The 19,469-nt window shown below is 49.7% G+C and overlaps 1 protein-coding gene across 1 annotated transcript; it reads right to left on the bottom strand.

Moving 5' to 3' along the window:
* Nucleotides 1–7,718: 7,718 nt before the first annotated feature.
* On the bottom strand, nucleotides 7,719–18,893 carry SPEF1 (sperm flagellar 1). Its single transcript, XM_070948882.1, has 8 exons — nucleotides 18,782–18,893; nucleotides 17,333–17,444; nucleotides 15,549–15,705; nucleotides 14,351–14,413; nucleotides 12,418–12,466; nucleotides 10,283–10,349; nucleotides 9,306–9,417; nucleotides 7,719–7,826 (listed from the first exon to the last, which is right to left on the bottom strand). The coding sequence occupies exons 1-8, from the start codon at nucleotides 18,891–18,893 to the stop codon at nucleotides 7,719–7,721; spliced, it is 780 nt and encodes a 259-aa protein (XP_070804983.1).
* Between the last annotated feature and the right edge of the window lie 576 nt (nucleotides 18,894–19,469).

Raw genomic sequence — 19,469 nt, 5'->3', positions numbered from 1 at the left:
ACTGAGTGGGTCGGCTTGGATTCGGGACGAGGTGCGCTTCGTTCCCTGGAAAGTGCTCTGCTCATAAAAAAAAAAAAAAAAACTAGCAGAAAAAATAACGAAATAGCAGAGTGGGAAGGGACTTTGGAGGTCTTCTAGTTTAGGGGGTCCCCAACCAGGGGTGAAATGCTACCGGTTCGCTCCGGTTCAGGCAAACTGGTAGTGATAAAAACTACCAGTTTGGGTGAACCGGTAGTTAAAAAAAAGCTACCAGTTCTTGCGAACCGGTATTTCCGACGATCAGCTGTGCTGCAGGGTTTAGTTTTGCTAGAAAGCTGGAAATCCTGCTTTCTAGTAAAACTAAATCGTGTGGCACAGCTGATCCCCCCCTCACTGTTCTACTTACCTTTCCAAGCCTCCTTATGGTGCGCAGCGCACATGCGCGCACACACAGCGTGTGTTTGCTGTGCAGTGCACATGTGCGGCCAGCGAACTGGTAGCAAACCGGTTCAGATTTCACCACTGGCCCCAACCTCCAAGGCCGCAGCCTAGTACTGGGCCCTGGCCCACTCCTTCTAGTCTCAACATCTTTTTTATATTATGGTGGCCAAAATTGGATGCAGGATTGCAAGTGTGGTCTTACCAAGTGGTGTTAACACGTGATCTTGATTCTATCCCTCTGTTAATGCAACCTAGGACTGCGTTGGCTTTTTTGGCTGCCGCCGCACACGGCTGGCTCGTATTTAAGCGGTCATTCATCAAGACTCCCAAGATCCCATTCACAGTGATTACCATTGAGCCAGGTACCACCAGTGGGTGGGTTCCTCCCGGTTCAGCCCGGTTCGGCCGAGCCGGTAGCAGTGACGATATGACATCACCGAACCGGTTCTCTTTGTTCGGGAGCTGGGCCTTCCCCTCCCGCCGCGTTATTCTTACCTTTTATTTGGCCCCACCTCCAATCTATTCGTTGCCTCCCGAGTCCCAGCTGATTGGCTAGAAGGGAAAAAACTGTTTAAAGTCTTGCCGCGGGACTTCAAAGGGCCGCCCTACAGCTGATCAGTGTTAAAAGGCAGTGTGGTGGTAGACCAATGCCTCCAAAAACAAATGAGTAGACCGGTGCCTCCAAAAACAAATGAGTAGACCAATGCCTCAAAAAACAAATGAGTAGACCGATACAGCTCTGCAAGCAGTTAAAAGCCTGGTAGACCAGTACCTCTGCTAAATCCTAAAGAATTTTTTATTTATTTTTTATTTGATTTACATGCCGCCCTTCTCCGGAGACTCAGGGCGGCTTACAATGCGTTAAGCAATAGCCTTCATCCTTTTTGTATATTTATACAAAGTCAGCTTATTGCCCCCACAAACTGGGTCCTCATTTTACCTACCTTTGAAAGGATGGAAGGCTGAGTCAACCTTGAGCCTTGGAGAGATTCGAACCTGCAGTAATTGCAGGCAGCTGGTCTTAATAACCAGCTTAATAACAGGGTGCCTTAGACCACTGTACTACCAAGGCTCTTACATGACCCTTGTCACATGACCCTTCAAACCACGCCCACAAAATAAGCCACGCCCACAGAACCGGTAGTAACAAAAATTAGATAGGGTACCACCTATCCTGTACCTGAGCATTTGGGTTTTCTTGCCTAAATGCAGAACCTCCCTTTTGTCCCCCATTGGATTTCGTTTTGTTTTGGTTCTTTAAGGTCCAACTTTTCACAACCGTAGGTAGCTACGGGGGAAACGCAATAGAGCGGACTAACCTACATTGCTGATGTCCTTGCTTTTCCCTGCATACTTCGCTTTCTGGGGGGGTGGGCGAGTGGGTGGGACAGACCTAATTGGCCCTATTTCAGGATGAAGTTTCACCGCAGGAGCCTGCCCACGTCCACAGATGGGCAAGGCACTCGACTTCCTGATGCTCCCACTTGTAATCTGATGCTTGGCAACTGGCCGTGCTTCGTGGGGGACTAGGAAGAATTGTGGTCCCTTCCAAAGAAACTGCTCTTCGCTTTAAATGCCTTCCAGATGGCTTCATACTTGCACGGTGTCATTTCACCACAGCGAGACAGAGGAGTGGAGAGGCAAACGTAAACTTTCCTTCAAAAACGAGACTATTTTAAGATGTTGGATTGTATTTATTTGGAATACATAGATTTGACAAAGTAATTGAAAATTAAGATTTAAGGACATGTATGGTATAAAGCCATTTGGTTTATTATTGTTATAAGAAATGAATGATTGTAATACTACATAACTAATTGACTTTTATTAAGATGTTGGATTGTATTATTTTGAAATAGCTGAGAATGGAAAATACCAGCGATTATATTAAGGGATTATTATGTTGTGAGATTTCAAATTTAAGGGGTTTAATTTAAAGATGCGAAGGGAAAAATTGAATTTTATTAAGATTAGAGGTTAGGATGAAGGGTAATATTGGTCTATAAAAAATTAGAGAGAATAAATACTATGGCAAAAAGGGAATATATAAATTGGTGAACTGGCCAATACTCTGTTCAGAAGAAATATTGTATGTTTGTTTGTCTGATAGTGTAAAAAATAAAAAAAAACTTAAAAAAAAGACTATTTCTGGAAAGGGTTTAATGTTCACAATTGTGCGTTCCATCACTCCAACAAGAATAAGAGAATAACAGATCTGGAAGGGACCTTGGAGGTCTTCTAGTCCACCCCCCTGCTCGACCAGGAGACCCTATATGATTTCAGACAAATGGTTGTCCAATCTCTTCTTAAAAACTTCCACTGTTGGAGCATTCACAACTTCTGGTGGCAAGTTGTTCCACAGGTTAATTGTTCTAACTTTCAAGGAAATTTCTCCTTAGTTCTAGGTTGCTTCTCTCTTTGGTTAGTTTCCATCCATTGCTTCTTGTTCTGCCTTCAGGTGCTTTGGAGAATCAGTTGACCCCCTCTTCTTTGGGGCAGCCCCTCAAATCCTGGAAGACTGCTATCATGTCATCCCTGGTCCTTCTGTTCATTAAACTAGACATACCCAATTCCTGCAACTGTGTGTTTTAGCCTCCTGTCTCCTAATTCTGGGGCGTTGCTCAGAAAACATTCTTTCAGGCTTTCGGAGGTCACAGTGATCCTGACCGATTTGCACACTCAGCAGATGGATGCAGGACTGAAAAGAACAAGGGAGGGGAGGTAGGAACATTTCAAGGAATAGTCTGACCCACATAGATGGATGCTAATTTGACATTGCGCATATGAAGAACGGTTGCAGAAAGCCTGGATAGCTCAGCAGACTAATGCATTGTAATTTAACTCCAGCTGTCTGCAATTAGTAAGTTCGAATCTTGCCAGGCTCAAGGTTGACTCAGCCTTCCATCCTTTCTAAGGTAGGTAAATTGAGGGCCCAGTTTGTGGGGGCAATAAGCGGACTTTGTATAAATATACAAAAGTATGAAGGCTATTGCTTAACGCATTGTAAGCCGCCCTGAGTCTCTGGAGAAGGGCGGCATATAAATCAAATAATAAAAAAAAAATTAGGTATGTCTAGTTTAATGAAAAGAAGGACCAGGGGAGACATGACAGCAGTCTTCCAAAATCTCAGGGGCTGCCCCCAAAAAGAGGGAGTCAAGCTATTCTCCAAAGCACCTGAAGGCAGGACAAGTAGCTATATTGTGTTTCCTCAAAAGTAAGACCCTGTCTTATATTTTTTTTGAACCCTGAAATAACCGCTTGGCCTTATTACCATGCACTCAAAAGCTCGATTGGGCTTATTATCAGGGGATGTCTTATTTTGGGAGAAACAGGGTAGACAGAAACTAATCAAGGAGTGAAGCAACCTAGAACTAAGGAGAAATTTCCTGACAAGTTAGAACAATTAATCAGTGGAACCACTTGCCTCCAGAAATTGTGGATGCTCCAACACTGGAAGTTTTTAAGAAGAGATTGGATAACCATTGATCTGAAGTGGTGTAGGGCCGTGATGGTGAACCTATGGCACGCGTGCCACAGGTGGCACCCAGAGCCATTTCTGCGGGCATGTGAACCGATACCCTAGGTCCGTTCCACCGCTCGCGCATCCCACCGGCCAGCTGATTTTTGGGTCTCTGCCACGCATGCGGGAGACACGCATACTTGCCCATGCCCGCCTCGCCCATCCCAGGAGTCTCCATGCGACCCGTTTTGGATGCCAGGTAAGTACAGGGCTCGCTTGGAGGCTCTGGGAGGGTGAAAAATGGGCCTACTGGAAGTCTGGAAACAGGCCATTTCTGGCATCCGGACGGCCAGGGGAGGCTGTTTTTGCCCTCCCGGGAGGCTCCAAGAAACCCTCTGGAACCCGGGGAGGGCAAAAAACTGGAAGTCTGGAAACGGGCTATTTTCAGCCTCCGGAGGCTTCAGGGAGGCCTGCTAGGCCCAAAACGGGGCACGGGGGGGGGGGGGGGGTCATGTGCACCTGCGCAAGGGATGGCACGGTGCAGGGGGGGTTGTGCGCCCATGCGCAGGGGGGGCGGTCGTGCGTGGGGGGCATTGCTTTATGGGTGTGGGAACGCATGCACGTGCACACGCATTTTTGGCACCTGAGGAAAAAAAAGGTTAGCCATAACTGGTATAGGGTTTCCTGCCTAAGCAGGGGGTTGGACTAGATGACCTCCAAGGTCCCTTCCGATTCCGTTATTCTATTCTATTCCACTTTTGGACTCCCCCACCACCACGCAAAAAAAAAAAAAAAAAAGAGAGACGGAAGGGAGGATTAAAGTCTTTAATGCTGAAAAGCAGACAGAAATTACCTTTAGAGAAGGAAGCCGCCGTGATCGTACAGAAAAACAGTGCTGGCCCCACACAAAAGCAGCTAATTTTCCCCATAACTGCATTGCCAAGAGGTTTTACCAATCGGTAAACTCAGCTAAAGCCGCCCTCTGCTGTCCAATTCAGGGTATTACACCATCTGGCTTTTGTTTGTTTGTTTACCTTATTTTGTTTTGTTTTGTTTTGTGGCACGTGCCAAAGCTCGAGACACGAGCTTCCCTCCCTCCTCCCTCCCCCAGAAATCTCCCCGGAGTAGCTTAGCCAGGATAAATGAGCATTTAGAAGCATAAGCCAGTCCCTTTCTCAAGAGGTAGCCTCGCTTCTTTCTTCTTTGCACAAACATGCCTGGCTGAAGATTTGTACTATCTGGGCTCTTCACAGAGACCCTTCAGACCCCACTCAGTCCGTCCCGTCACAGGAAAAGACCATCGGAAGAGAGGCAGGGACCCCAGAAGTCATCCAAAGCTTGGCCGGACCCTGAATTGCCAAGGCCAAATGGTGAGAGTTGCATGGCAACCCCTAAAACCTACGTTGGGCCAAGAGAAGTCAGTTGAAGGCACCTGGCGATACTTTAATCAGGGCTACGTGGGAGCAATGGACAGAATTAAGCCCCACGGATCCACGGGAGATCCCGGTGGAAGCAAATGTGTAGAGAAGGCACTAGAGCAGAGGTGGGGAGGAATCCAGTATCCCAGGAGGAAATCATGGGACAATTTGAAAACTATCACCATTGGAGGTCTACATGGCCATGTCCTACAAGAGAGCAGAGGGACACCTTGTTAGATCTTCTGCTTTGAGGGAATGACTCAGAGCTCCAATGTATGTTGACCCCTCCTCATTTCATCTTCGTGAAGACCCCCAAAGCGAATGACTTAATTCTCAGCTCCCCCCAGGACGCACCTACTTCTCCAAGTGATTGGGGAAGGAAGCTTCGTAAGATGGGCTATTATCTCCTCTCTTCCAAAGACTCCCTCCCACCCCACCCCACCCCTTCTCTTCCTGTGCAGCAGGAGCTTCGACAACGATTGTGGGAACGTTCACACCTCGTGCTGGCACCTCAGCAAGGTGGTCCTTTGGATAGTGCTGAGGATGACAGGATGACGTGAGAAGGTCCCTTCCTGCCGGAGGTGCTTCTCAGTTGGGTTGATGAGCTTCTCAGTGGGGGGCCTTTGGGAAGCAGGAGGAGAACAACGTCGGGAGAAGGACCGAGATGGCCAAGATCAAAGCAAGTCCTGACCAACGGGGCCTGGGTCAAAGGCTTGCGGCCTCCTCGCTCTGTACACAGCGTTCTAAGGCACTTTTAATGGTCCAGATGTTGGACCCCGCTCTAGCCCACTACCCCACTACCGCATCACACACACAAATTCTCCTCTAGGTTTCCAGGTGGAGATGGGAAGCGACCGCCTCGTATCTTGGAGATTCAGGGAAAGGGGAGGCAAAGAAAAGGGTGAGTCAGCTCTCTGGAGGTCATCTCCTAGCAATGGCACTGATCAAAAGAGCCACTGTGTGAATTTGGGTGTGTGAAAAAGCACACTTAGGCTCAAAAACCACAGTTTGGGCTCAAACGGGCAGTCACTCCCGCCCCATATTTTGCTCCTGAGCTCTACAGAGGGGAGTTGGGGATGAGGGGGGGGGGGAACAGCATCTTCTCTGGGACATGCCTTGATTCATCTCATGGCCACTCAACGCACCTCAGTCTGTGTCTTCACAAGACACTCCCTCGCCTGCAGGAAGCCAGAACGGGGATGGGGGGGGGGTTCTGGTCCGTTGGGTTTGTGTTAGGGATTGTGCATGCAAGATCAAAGATTCGAGAAAGGCAGCTGAGGTCACGCAAAAGCTTTGAAGCTCACCTTGATGGACCTCAGAAGGAAAGCTCAGGAGATGCCTCCAGGAGGCCTTCCCCGGCTGAGCTGGAACTGGGAAAAGCGAGATAGTCCTGGGACCGGCTTGGGTATCTGATGGTGGGGAAGGGAGAAGAGGGAATCTAGAAAGAGCCTCCTGGCCAGAAGCAACCTGGAATGGTAGGGGGACCTCACCCCACTGGAGAAGGACATTCCTGAATCCTTGTATTAGCTGGGCGGGGGTGCATTTCCTAGGGAGGGCATAATACCTCTTGCTCACCCCCACCCCCAGCCAGGATTTTCCTCCCGTAGATGGAGCTCAAGAGTTCATCTTGAAAAGGACCAAACTCTGTGGTCCTCCTGGCTGCCCATAACTCCACCCTCAGCCATCCTGGAGGGTTTCTTCTCTCTCCCGGAGTCATCATCAAAGGAGAACAGCAGGTAGGATGGCTTGGAAAGTTCAGAAGAACTTCAGAAGAAAGGGGGGGGGGGGGAGGACTGGTGTGGGGTCCTGGGGTCTCTCTGAACTTGGTTGTTTTCCCATAGATGTTTCATGACCCAACTAGCTAACATCATCAGTGCTAGAAGGGAGTGGGGAGCAGGAACAGGAGGCTGAGAATCCAAGCCAACTTCTGGCCTCCCAAGAGAGCCAAATCTGGGGAAATCCTGGCTAAGGATTCTACCGTTCCCGATGTTCTCCTTAGATGCCAGAAAGCTCATCTCAACCATCATCATGGCCTCCTTGCCTGGTGGGCTACAGATACAAGCAGGAGGACTTTTCCTGGGATCTCCTGCAACTCCAGGAGGCAGACATGATGGTGCCTGGAGACGGGGACTGGAGGGGCCTGGATTCTCCTGGGCTCTCCTGGAGAACGTGGCCAACTGACTGGACGTCACCCGGCCTTCTTTCCTCTGGGCACGGTCTCTCCTGGGCCGGGCTGGGGCCGCTGGCTGGGCAAAGGCTTCCCCTTTGAAACCAGAAGACCTCCACGGAGGGTCTTCTTCCAACATCTCAGCCGGGCTGGTGGGCTGCAGAGAAAAGCGCTGAGCATTCAAAGAACCGGGGGTGGGGGAGCCCGGCATGGGTGGAAACGGTCTGGAGAAGCACAGCTGGGACGGGGCCTTTCACTTCCGCTTGGGCTCCGCCTGCTGCAGGCGCCGGGAGAGATCGTCGATCCGGACGTTCTTCAGGTGCAGCAGGTGTTCCAGTCGACGGATTTTCATCTGCAGAATCTAAGAGGTTGTAGAGGGTCTTGGCTGAGCAGGGGGTTGGACTAGAAGACCTCTAGAGTCCCTTCCAACTCTGTTATTCTATCCTGTTCTGTTCTGTTCTGTTTCATTTCTATTTCTATTTCTATTATTTCTATTTCTATTTCTATTTCTATTTCTATTTCTATTTCTATTTCTATTTCTATTTCTATTTCTATTTCTATTTCTATTTCTATTTCTATTTCTGTTCCAATTCCATTCTTTTCTATTCTATTCTTTCCTCAGAAGCAGCAGCTCAAGGACCCAAGACCCCCGTGGCCTCTGAAAACCTGAGGGGCCCTTCCTCCTTCCTCATGAGATGCTGCTTTCTAACCATCCAGGCAACTCTTGGCCAAGAGCTCTTCCTCCACGGGGAAAGAAGGGAGGATTTGGCTAATACGGGCACTCCTCACAGATGAGCCCAACATTTCCGTCGCTAAGCGAGACGGTTGAGGAATGAGTTTTGCCCCACGTCGTGCAACCTTCCCTGCCACAATCCCTGCGATTAATCACAAGGGTTGTTGTTCAGCGAATCCATCAAGTTTGCTTGTTGGAAGGTCGCCAAAGGGGGTCACGTGACCCCGGGACACCCCGACCGTCATAAATACGAGACAGTGGCCGAGTGTCTGAATTTTGGTCACGCGATAGGACTACAACTCCCTGTTTCCCACTTTCAAGCCTGGTGTTGTGGCCTGTTGGCCGCCGGCCCCTTCAGCAGCCGAATCAGAGGAGGAGGAGGAGGTGTGGGCCAGCATCAAGGCAACCTGAGAGCTCGGAGGGGGAAGAGGGAATGGAGCTGGCAGAGAGAGAGAGAGAGAGAGAGAGAGAGAGAGAGAGAGAGGGAGAGAGGCAGAGCCTGGGCCGTCCGTCAGCCCTCAGATGGAGAGTCAACAGCCCCCAGGTCTGGAGGTGGCTGATGAGGAGGAGGAGGAACAGCTGGGTCCAGTGCCTGATGCGTGGATGCACAGAAGGCAGAGGAGAGGAGAGCAGTGGAAATCTATGGGCTGGTCCTTGGGACGGAAGAGCCACTGCTGCTAGCAAAGCCCCACCCTATCTCTGGGGATAAAAGGCAGGGGGCCAAGATGAACAGATGGGACAGACAACTATTCATCTTCCGGATGGACAGACTTGTTAGCCTGCGATGAGAAGGAGACTTTTTGCCGGGGCTGCCGGCGCTCTTAATAAAGGAATCTTTGAGTTAAATTCAGAGGGTTTGTCGTGTTTGGGGAGCTGGGTCAGAACACCTGGTGCCTTAACCACTAGACCCGACTGCCGCTCTCCCGTCACTTTCACTCCCTCTGTTGGGATGATTGTCCCCGCAGAGACCTCCGGAAGTCTCTGCCCTCAGCCAGCATGGGGAAGCCGAGAGGGCCGGGCAACCCCCAAGATGTGGGGAGAGGGAGGTGGCTGAGCCAAGCTCCCTTGCCATCAATGGGTGCCGGGTGGGATGCATCCTGGCCTCACCTGGATGGTCTCCTGGGAAGCCAGCAGGGCCTGTTCCCGCTCGGCCAGGTGCAGACGCAGGTTGGCATCCGTTTGCAGAGGCACCGGGTAGCCCGTCTGTCCCTTCAGACCCCTGCAAGTGGAAGACGGTTATAGGGAGCAGAACGTCCCCCAAATTGTGGACTTCCACCCCATTGCATGGAGGGAAGACCCCCCCCCCCCGGCAGAGCTTCCCCTTCCTCATCCTAGGGAACCGAGTTCAAGATTCTCCAGTCAGAGGAAGAAGGACGGCCATTTTCTCCTTTCCTGATGTTTGATAGACATCTCAGCCTGGCTCTTTTCGCTTCCATGAAACGGCCTGAAACCGACTTTAGAGGCATCTAGTGGCAAGGAGTTCCATCTGCCACCAGCTTTCCCTGGAAGAAGTCCTGGGAAGCTGTGCAGAAACCAGCCGTCCCTCCGTCTTCATCTGCCTGTCTCTCCCTCAAGGACATTCGCCTGCCTCCTGCTTTACAGGTAGTCCTCGACTTACAACTGTTCGTTTAGTGACCGTTTTGAAGTCGCAACAGCACTGAAAGAAGTGACATGGCCGTTTTTCACACTTAATGGCCGTCGCAGCATCCCGGGGGGGGGTCACACAATCCCCTTTTGCGACCGTCTGATAAGCAAAGTCAAGGGGGAAGCCGGATTCACTTAACAACCGGGTTGCCACCTTAACAGCTGTGGCGATTCGCTTAGCAACGGTGGCAAGAAAGGTCGCAAAACGGGGCAAAACTCACTTAAGAACCATCTCACTTAGCAACAGAAATCTGGGGCTCAACGGCGGCCATAAGTCGAGGTTTACCTGTATTTCGCAGCTCTGATTTCCCTGGGCTGCAATTGAATAGGGCAGAAAAGGAGAAAAGTGGCCCCTCGAATGTCTCCCCCCCACCTGCTGGATTCTTGGGTCAGGGGTTCAAAGACCCCCACCTCGAAAGAGGGCAACCTCAGATACTCACCTTTCTGAGGCAGGAGAGTCCTTGGTGTAACCTCCGGTGCTGTTGGGCATGGACTTCGAAGTGTAGCCTGTGAAATGCCAAAAAGAGATTAAGGGGAGGAGGAGGGGGCTCCCAAGAAAGCCCATTCGGCACCCCATAGCTGTAGAGGTAGGTCAAAGGTCATAGTGTCATAGAGCAGCACACTGCCTTAGCTCATGCCTATGATCTCATTTTGGCTCTGATCTGTATTATCTCATCTCACCTAGAGAGGATGGCACTTTGAGAGGGGGGTGAATAGTTTGTCCAAGTAGAACACTGTTGCTGTCCTGCCTTTTTATCTGCCTGGGTAAAACTGTATAAAAAATAAAGCTCTCCGTAAGAGCAGGAGAGACATCTTTGATCGGAGCAAATGCCTAGACCTATGATTTACAACACGTATCTATAAGTCAGAATTCCCCAGGGACTCCTCAGCCATTTGCCTGAAGTGGTAGAGGGTTTTCTGCCTGAGCAGGGGGTTGGACTAGAGGACCTCCAAGGTCCCTTCCAGATCTACTCTAATTCTATCCTATTCCATTCCATATTTTCTATTCTATTCTATTCTATTCTATTCTATTCTATTCTATTCTATTCTATTCTATTCTATTCTATTCTATTCTATTCTATTCTATTCTATTCTATCCTATTCCATTCCATTCCATATTTTCTCTTTTCTCTTCTCTTCTCTTCTCTTCTCTTCTCTTCTCTTCTCTTCTCTTCTCTTCTTGATTAATTCTATTCTATTCTATTTAATATTATTCTATTCTATTCTAATTTTCTTTCTATTTTTTATTCTATTCTAATTTTCTTTCTATTTTCTATTCTATTCTGTTCTGTTCTGTTCTGTTCTGTTCTGTTCTGTTCTGTTCTGTTCCATTCCATTCCATTCCATTCCATTCCATTCCATTCCATTCCATTCCATTCCATTCCATTCTCCCTGCTTCCGGACCCCCTTTTCAGCCTTTAAAGAGGCACCTCGGGGTCTTTCTACTGCACACATTTATCTGTTTTTAAAATTTTATTAATTAGATTTTTATCCCGCCTTTATTACTTTTATATGTAACTCAAGGTGGGCGAACCTACCTAATATTCCTTCCTCCTCCTGTTTTCCCCACGGCGACAACCCTGTGGAGGTGAGTTGGGCTGAGAGAGTGAATGGCTGTCCCAAAATCACCCAGCCGGCTTTCATGCCTAAAGTGGAACTAGAACTCATCACCTCCTAAGATATCCAGCTGTCTTTATGACTAAGGCAGGACTAGAACTCACCGTCTCCTGGTTTCTAGCCTCATGCCTTATCCCAAGGGTGTCAAAACACGAGGCCCATCGGCCTGATGTGTCACACACTGGCCATGCCTACCCCAGTTTAGCGAAGGGTATTAAAGTCACGATACGTCACATGACAACAGCGTGATGACACGCGGATGCACAGAAGGCAGAGGAGAGGAGAGCGGTGGAAATCTATGGACCGGTCCTTGGGACGGAAGAGCCACGGCTGCTAGCAAAGCCCCACCCTACCTCTGGGGATAAAAGGCAGGGGGTGGAGATGAATAGATATGGCAGGCTTTTTGCCAGGGCTGCTGGCGCTCCTAATAAAGGAATCATTGATAACACGTCAAACTATAGAGCAGGGATGGCTAACCTTTTTGCTATCGCGTGCCAACAGCAGGGGGAGTGCGGGGGGGGTCACACACGCGCGTGCCCACACTCATAATCCTATGCCCCCTGCCCCTTGCGCATGCACGCGACCCCCCCCGTGCTCCCCCCACTTTTGGCATGTGATGGCACGTGGGCCCGGTAGGCCCATTTTTTCGCCCTCCCCAGGCTCCAGAGGCTTTCTAAGAGCCTGGGGAGGGTGAAAACAGCCTTCCCCATCTCTTCAGAGGCCCTCCGGAGGCCGGAAACAGCCTGTTTCCTTACTTCCGGTGGGCCCAGAAGGCCCAAAAATCAGCTGGCCAGCACGCACAGGCACGCCGGAGCTGAGTTCACATGCCCACCGATATGACTCTGCGTGCCACCTGTGGCACACATGCCATAGGTTCGCCATTACGGCTATAGAGGGTTTGTCGTGTTTGGGGAGGAGGTGGGTCAGAACAGCCCACCTTTGCTCTTCGTGCCCTTACCTGTTTCCATGTAGTTGTTCTCTTCCACAATGGCACGCATGCCCAGGTCCTGTTTCAAGAGAGAGAGGAAGAGAGGCTTGCACATTGAACGCTACGGACCCCCTCCTCTTTCCCTCCCTGCTCCGCGCTTTTCTCAACCTGCCATTCTGGAAAGAGTCTCCTTGCAAGATCACGGAAGTCACAGAAACAGACCGGTGCCCTGGCCTGCGTGGAAAGCCCATGAAGGCACGGAAACCTGGAAGCGCTTGTCTTGAGGGGGGGCCTTGAAGGCCAGAGCAGAGATTTCCAGGCAGCAGTTTTTTTTCCAACCCTTCAGGCAGTCCTCGATGTACGGCCACAATTGAGCCCAACATTTCTGTTGCTGAGTGAGACAGTTGCTAAGTGAGTTTCGTCCCCCCCCCAGGTGACGGGCTTCCACGCCGCAATTCTGAAGGTCCCTTCCAACTCTATTATTTTACGTTCTATATTCTAAATGTGGTGACTCACTTAACAAGAAAAGTCGTAAGATGGGGCAAAAATTGCTTCACAACTGTCTTGCTTGGCAACAAAAATTTGGGGCTAAGTTGTGGTCGTAAATCCAGGGCTGCCTGTATGTGTCGCCTGGATTTCAGGACCCTGGAGAGCTCTTCCTGGAAGTCCGCGTTGCCTTGTCCCGCCCAGACAATGCTAGAATAAATACTGTCAAGACCTGTCAAGAGGTGGCAATTTGATTTGTGATGCGATGCACAAGGGCAGGTAACATCCTTGACTTACAACAGTTCATTTAGTGACCATGTGAAGTGACAAGAGCGCTGGAAAAAAGGTGACTTTTTCACATGACCGTTGCATCATCGCCACCTAGTCAAAATTCGGACGTTTGGCAACTGACTTGTATTTATGATGGTCGCAGTGTTCCCGGGGTCACGTGATCCCCTTTTGAGGCCTCCTGACAAGCAAAGTCAAGGGGGAAGCCAGATTCGCTTAACAACCGTGTCACTAACTTAACAACCGTAGGGATTCACTTAACAACTGTGGCAAGTAAGGTTGTACAAAGGGGAAAAACTTACTTAACAAGTCTTTCGCTTAGGGTTTTGGGGCTCAATTGTGGTCTCCATGGAAATTGTGGACTCGACTGTGGTCATAAGACGAGGACTACCTGCATTGGTCAGTGAAGGGTCTCCAAATTCAGTAACTTTAAGACTTGTGGGCTTCGACTCTCTGTGCTGGCTAGGGGATTCTGGGAGTTGAAGCCCACTCATCTTAAAGCAGGCTGGCAAGGAATTCTGGGAGTTGGAGTCCACCCATCTTAAAGCATGCTCGCTGGGGGATTCTGGGAGTTGGAGTCCACCCATCTTAAAGCAGGCTGGCTGGGGGATTCTGGGACTTGGAGTCCACCCATCTTAAAGCAGGCTGGCTGGGGGATTCTGGGAGTTGAAGCCCACTCATCTTAAAGCAGGCTGGCTGGGGGATTCTGGGAGTTGGAGTCCACCCATCTTAAAGCAGGCTGCCTGGGGGATTCTGGGAGTTGAAGTCCACCCATCTTAAAGCAGGCTGGCTGGGGGATTCTGGGAGTTGAAGTCCACCCATCTTAAAGCATGCTCACTGGGGAATTCTGGGAGTTGGAGTCCACCCATCTTAAAGCAGGCTGGCTAGGGAATTATGAGAGTTGGAGTCCACCCATCTTAAAGCAGGCTGGCTGGGGGATTCTGGGATTTGGAGTCCACCGGTCTTAAAGTTGCCAAGTTTGGAGACGCCTGGTCCAGGTGTGACCCTCTGAAGCATCCCTTTTGAAGAAGAGTTTATTTTTTCCTTAAAACAAGCAGCATCTGTCAAGACCGCCCCCCCCCTGCCCCACCTGTCTCGTGGCTTGGATTCAGACAGACAGAGAGAGAGAGGAAAAGCAGCAAGGTGTATCTCCAGGCAGGTAAAAAGGAAGGTGGCGAAAGGCAGAAACCTGGGGCACTGGAGTCGGGAAGGAGCAAAGGCTGCAGCCGCCCAGAGGAGTTGGTGGCCGGCCCTGGAAAGAAGCAGAAGAGGAAGGAAGGGAGGTGTAAAAAGAAAAAGAAAAAAAAAAAGAGAGAGAGAGAGAGAGAGGGTACGTTTGCCATTATTCCCCCTCCCATCAGTCCTTCAGGCTGGATTCAGAGAGCTCCTCAATTGGGAGGGACCTTCAGACCGTCCTTGATACCCCGGTTATTTCATAGCTTGACTACTGCAACAGTCTCTACATGGGGCCGCCCTGGGAGACGACTTCCCAGTGCTAAAATACGCGTCTCCTGCTGTCTTGAGGCTGAAAAAGGGCCACCTGGTTTCAAGGCATGGATCCCTGTGGGTGGATCTCCATGGATCTCCTGCTCGGACGGTGGGGATCTCCTCTACGGGAGATCCAGGTCGAAACCAAGAGAGGTGAGACATCAGGCTGAAAGCTGTTTGCGTGTTTCTGCGTGAAGGACTTGCGCCGCACGATATGGGTAGTCCTTGGCTTACAACCTTTCGTTAAGCGGCCATTCAGTGTTACAACGGCACGTGACTTAGGACTCGCTTTTCACACTTACGACCGTAGCAGCATCCTCAGGATCACGTGATCCAAATTTGGATGCTTGGCAACGGACTCGTATTTATGACGGCTGCAGTGTCCTGGGGTCACTTAACCACAGTGGCCAAACCGTTATAAAATGGGGCAAAATTCACTTAACAACGGTCTCGCTTAACAAAAGAAATTCTGGGCTCGATTGTGGTCATAAATTGAGGACTATCTACTGTCCATAATGGGAGGGTTCTCTTCTCCAAGCCCTTTGGAACAAATAGGAGTGACCCTGGTAAAGAAGATTCCATTTAGGTGGAATCCTTCCTCTTTTTTCATACACTTTTTTTTTTAATAAAAATATCGTTGGGTTTGTTTTCCAGATCTCTCAGGTTTTTCATCTTAAAGTATGCTGGTTGGGAATTATGGGAGTTGAAGTCCAACTTAAAATATACTGACTGGGGGATTCTGGGAGTTGAAGTCCATATATCTTAACCATGCTGACTAGGGAATTATGGGAGTTGAAGTCCACCCCTCTTAAAGCAAGCCGGCTGGGGAAATCTGGGAGTTCAACATCAGAGGTCAACGTTTGCTCAACTGACCCTCGCCTCGTCCACGTTCTACTGACCTGGTAAGAGTTGGTGGACATCTTGGCTTGCTTCTGCTTCTCCTCAATCTTCTGTCTCAACGGGATCAGCACCAACTCCACCACTCCAGGGGTGCACTGCGCAATCTTCCGGACGATGTCTTCGGGAATGGAAAAATTCAATTTGCTCAACACTTTCCTGAAAAAGAGGAGAGGAACTGAACACTCACACAACCCCCTTTCTGGTCACTGGCGTGTTCAGGATTTAACACATCCAGAAAGAGGCAGATGGAGACCCTTCCCATACGACAGAGATCTTGGCCCACTGGGAATAATAATAATAAAAAAATTAGGTAGTCTTCGACTTACGGCCACCATTGAACCCCAAATTTCCGTTGCTAAGCGTGTCCTTTGTTAAGTGAATTGTGTCCACGACCTTTCTTGCCACGGTTGTTAAGTGAATCTGGCTTCCCCATTGAGTTTGCTTCTCAGAAGATCGCAAAAGGTAATTAATTACAGGCCCACCCCCCAGACGTTGCAACTGTCATAAATATGAGTCAGTTGTCAAGTCTTTAATTTTGATTGTGTGACCATGGAAATGCTGCAACGAGCGTGAACGACGGTTCCGTTGCAACTTTGGAATGGTCACTAAATGAACTGTTGTAAGTCGAGGAGTACCTTTTCCCATTCAACTTTTTTATTAGTTTATCGAAGTATAAAATACGAAGGAAAAAAAAAGGCATGGCAAAGTAAGAAGAGAGGGAGGGGAAAAGAAGGGAGGTAGTGTAACGGGAGAAAAAACGAAAAGAACAGCGCAGTAGAAGGTAACAACAATACAGACAACAATACAGCCGCAACTTTTTTGCTTTTACCCAACAGCATGGACAAGCCATCTCTAGAAAAACGAGCGTGTCTAGTTTACAAAATCAAAATCAAAGTTTCATTCCCCACTGAAGCAGTTTCAAAATAAAGACAAAATTAAATATATTCTCTTCTTTGGATACAAAAAAAAAAAAAAAATCAGCGTAACCCTCTCTGCTTCTCTTTGTTGTGGGGGGGATCATATATCATTCATTCTCGTATTTTCAAATCTAGGCAATACTATTTTACAAACTTTGGAATATTATTCAGCATTACTGTTCTGACCCAGCTCCCGAAACATAACAAACCCTCTGAAGTTAAATCAATTTATTAGGAGCGCCAGCAGCCCTGGCAAAAAGTCTGCCATATCTATTCATCTGCCTTTTATCCCCAGAGCTAGGGTGGGGCCTCGCTAGCAGCAGTGGCTCATCCGTCCCAAGGACCGGCCCATAGATTTCCACTGCTCTCCTCTCCTCTGCCTTCTGTGCATCCGTACGTCAGGCACTGGACCCAGCTGTTCCTCCTCTTCCTCATCAGCCACCTCAACCTTTGACTCTCCATCTGAGGGCTGACGGACGGCCCAGGCTCCACCTGTCTCTGTCTCTCTCTGCCAGCTCCCTTCCCTCTTCCCCCTCGGAGCTCCCAGGTTGCCTTGATGCTGACCCCAACTCCCACGCCTACTCCTCCTCCTCCTCCTCCTCTTCCTCCTCCTCCTCTGATTCGGTTGCTGGAGGGGCCGCAGCCAACAGGCCACAACAATTACTTAAAGAACCCGAGGACCTGCGTTTACATATGTGCTCATTTTATATATACAAAACTAAGGACTACTTGCGTGTAGATCAATATTCACATCAATATTCACACAGAGAAGAGGGTTACAAGGCAGGGCCCCATGGACAACAGCCAATCTCCATCATTCTGGGGTGGGGGATTCCAAACGCTGGCTTTACCTGTAAAATACTGACCTGTTCAGGTGTGCCCAGTTGGAGAGCTTCTGTTGTGTGGAATTAGCTGGAGCGTAATTGTGCATTTCCACCATTTTGGGAAAATAAAACTTCACCACCTCGGCCACCAGAACTGGATGGGCGATAAAAAGAAGGAAGTCCTTGACCTACAACTGGAACGGAATCTGTCCATTACGGTTGCCGAGCGAGACAGTGGTTAAGTGAAATTTGTTCCGTTTTACGACCTCTCTTGCCACCGTTGTTAAGTGAGTCACTGCAGTTGTTCAGTTAGGAACATGACTGTTAAGTGAATCTGGCTTCCCCACTGACTTGGCTCGTCAGAAGGTCGCAAAAGTGATGACGTGGTCTTGGGACACTGCGACCGTCATAAATATGAGTCAGGGTCTGAAATTTGATCATGTGACGATTGGGATGCTGCAATGGTTGTAAGTGTGAAAAACGGTCATAAGTCACTTTTTTCAGTGATGTTGTAACTTCGACTGGTCACTAAATAAACTGTTGTAAGTCAAGAAATATCTGTGCAGCTAGTCCTTGACTTACAACAGTTCGTTTAGTGACCATTCAAAGTTACAACAGCCCTGAAAAAAATGACTTAGGATCATTTTTCAGAGTTAAGACCTTTCCAGTATCATGGGATCAAAATTCAGAGGCTTGGCCACTGACTCGTATTTACGACAGTCCCAGTGTCCCAAGGGTCACGTGATCCCCTCTTGCGACCTGACCAGCAAAGTCAATGGGGGAAGCCAGATTCACGTTAACGACCGGATTACTAATTCATCAACTGCAGTGACTCACTTAACAACTGAGGCAAAAAAGGTCGTAAAAGGGAGCAAAACTCACTTAACAAATGTCTTTCTTAACAACAGAAATTTTGGGCTCCATTGTGGTCGTAAGTCAAGGACGATATTCCCACTCTCTCCTTGTCCTAATTCAAAGGCCATGAAAGGTGAGTGGACTTCAACTCCTGGAATTCTCAGCAGTGGCAACCCTGGCTGGGGAATTCCAGGATTTGAAGTCCATAAACCAAGTTTGGGAAACCCTGTCGAATTCTTCCAGGACATCCCCTGCGGAGGCTCTGGAGCTTGCAAGAACCCCTGAGGGTCCCCCGGGGGTCTTTCCCATCGCTGCAGACCCCCACTGGCCAAGACCCTCCTTGCACAGGTGCTTACGCAGAGCTCTCTACCCCAAGGACCATCCTTTCCATCCACTGACCCAGGGGAAGGGGCTGGATATTGGTAGGGGGTGGAAGGGGAACAGGGACCCCAGGCGGCTAAAAGGGGAGGGGTCTCCAGGGTGCTTCCGATTTCTGCAACAGTTGGGGCCAACCAACCCCAACCGGGTGCCCTCCAGAGAAGATGCAGGAAAAATGGCCATCTCTGGAGGGCGCCCGGTTGGGGATGGGGGCTCCCAAAACTCACGCCCCCTCCCCTCCCCTCCCCCCACCCAAACCTCCATCGCTGAAGTCGCGGGTGATGTTCCTCTTCGGGCGGGAGAGAGGGATGCCATCCACCCAGCTGTAGAGGTCATTCAGACTCTCCTCATCCAGGTCACCGTGGGCCATGGTGCCTCTGCCCGGGGCTGCCACGCTTCTTCCTAGCCAGCACCGCCAGGGGCGGCCATATTGTTTGCATGGGCAGCCATGGCAACCCCAGCCTCTCTACTCCCCCCCCTCCATCTCAGGAGAGGCATTGTGGGAGCCGTAGTTCTCTCCGGCTCCTAGCAACCACAGCTACCACAACAGGGTTGCTAGGCAACCGGTGCATCCTAGCAGCAGTGGGCATCCGAGGCTCCCTCCCTCTGGGAGAAGGAGTGGAAGGACCCTTCCTGGACCCATGGGTCTCTGGAGCGGTGGGCACAGGCGTGGACGACAGGGCCCATGATTCCCAGCCGTTCTGGGAGCAAGAGGAAGAGACTGCTTTGGGAAAAAATAAAAAGAAAGACTGGGCACCTTGCCATGATGTCCCTACCAGATGAAGCAGCCCCTGCAAAAAGTTCTTCCTAAGCAGGGCTGCACCTGTTGAATTTCTACCTGCTTTATTTCGTTATTCTGGTTTTGAATCCATGCGGAACCAACAGAAACATCCATAAGGATTAAAGCATTTTTAGGGAATATAAACATATGAAAAAAAAGTAGGTG

Source organism: Pituophis catenifer, unplaced genomic scaffold (assembly GCF_029215685.1).
Source record: "Pituophis catenifer annectens isolate HBS135680 unplaced genomic scaffold, rPitCat1.0.hap2 SCAF_8, whole genome shotgun sequence".
Classification (NCBI taxonomy): Eukaryota; Metazoa; Chordata; class Lepidosauria; order Squamata; family Colubridae; genus Pituophis; species Pituophis catenifer.
The sequence above is the reverse complement of the archived record's forward strand: the minus strand, read 5'-3'. Positions and strand labels throughout refer to the sequence as shown.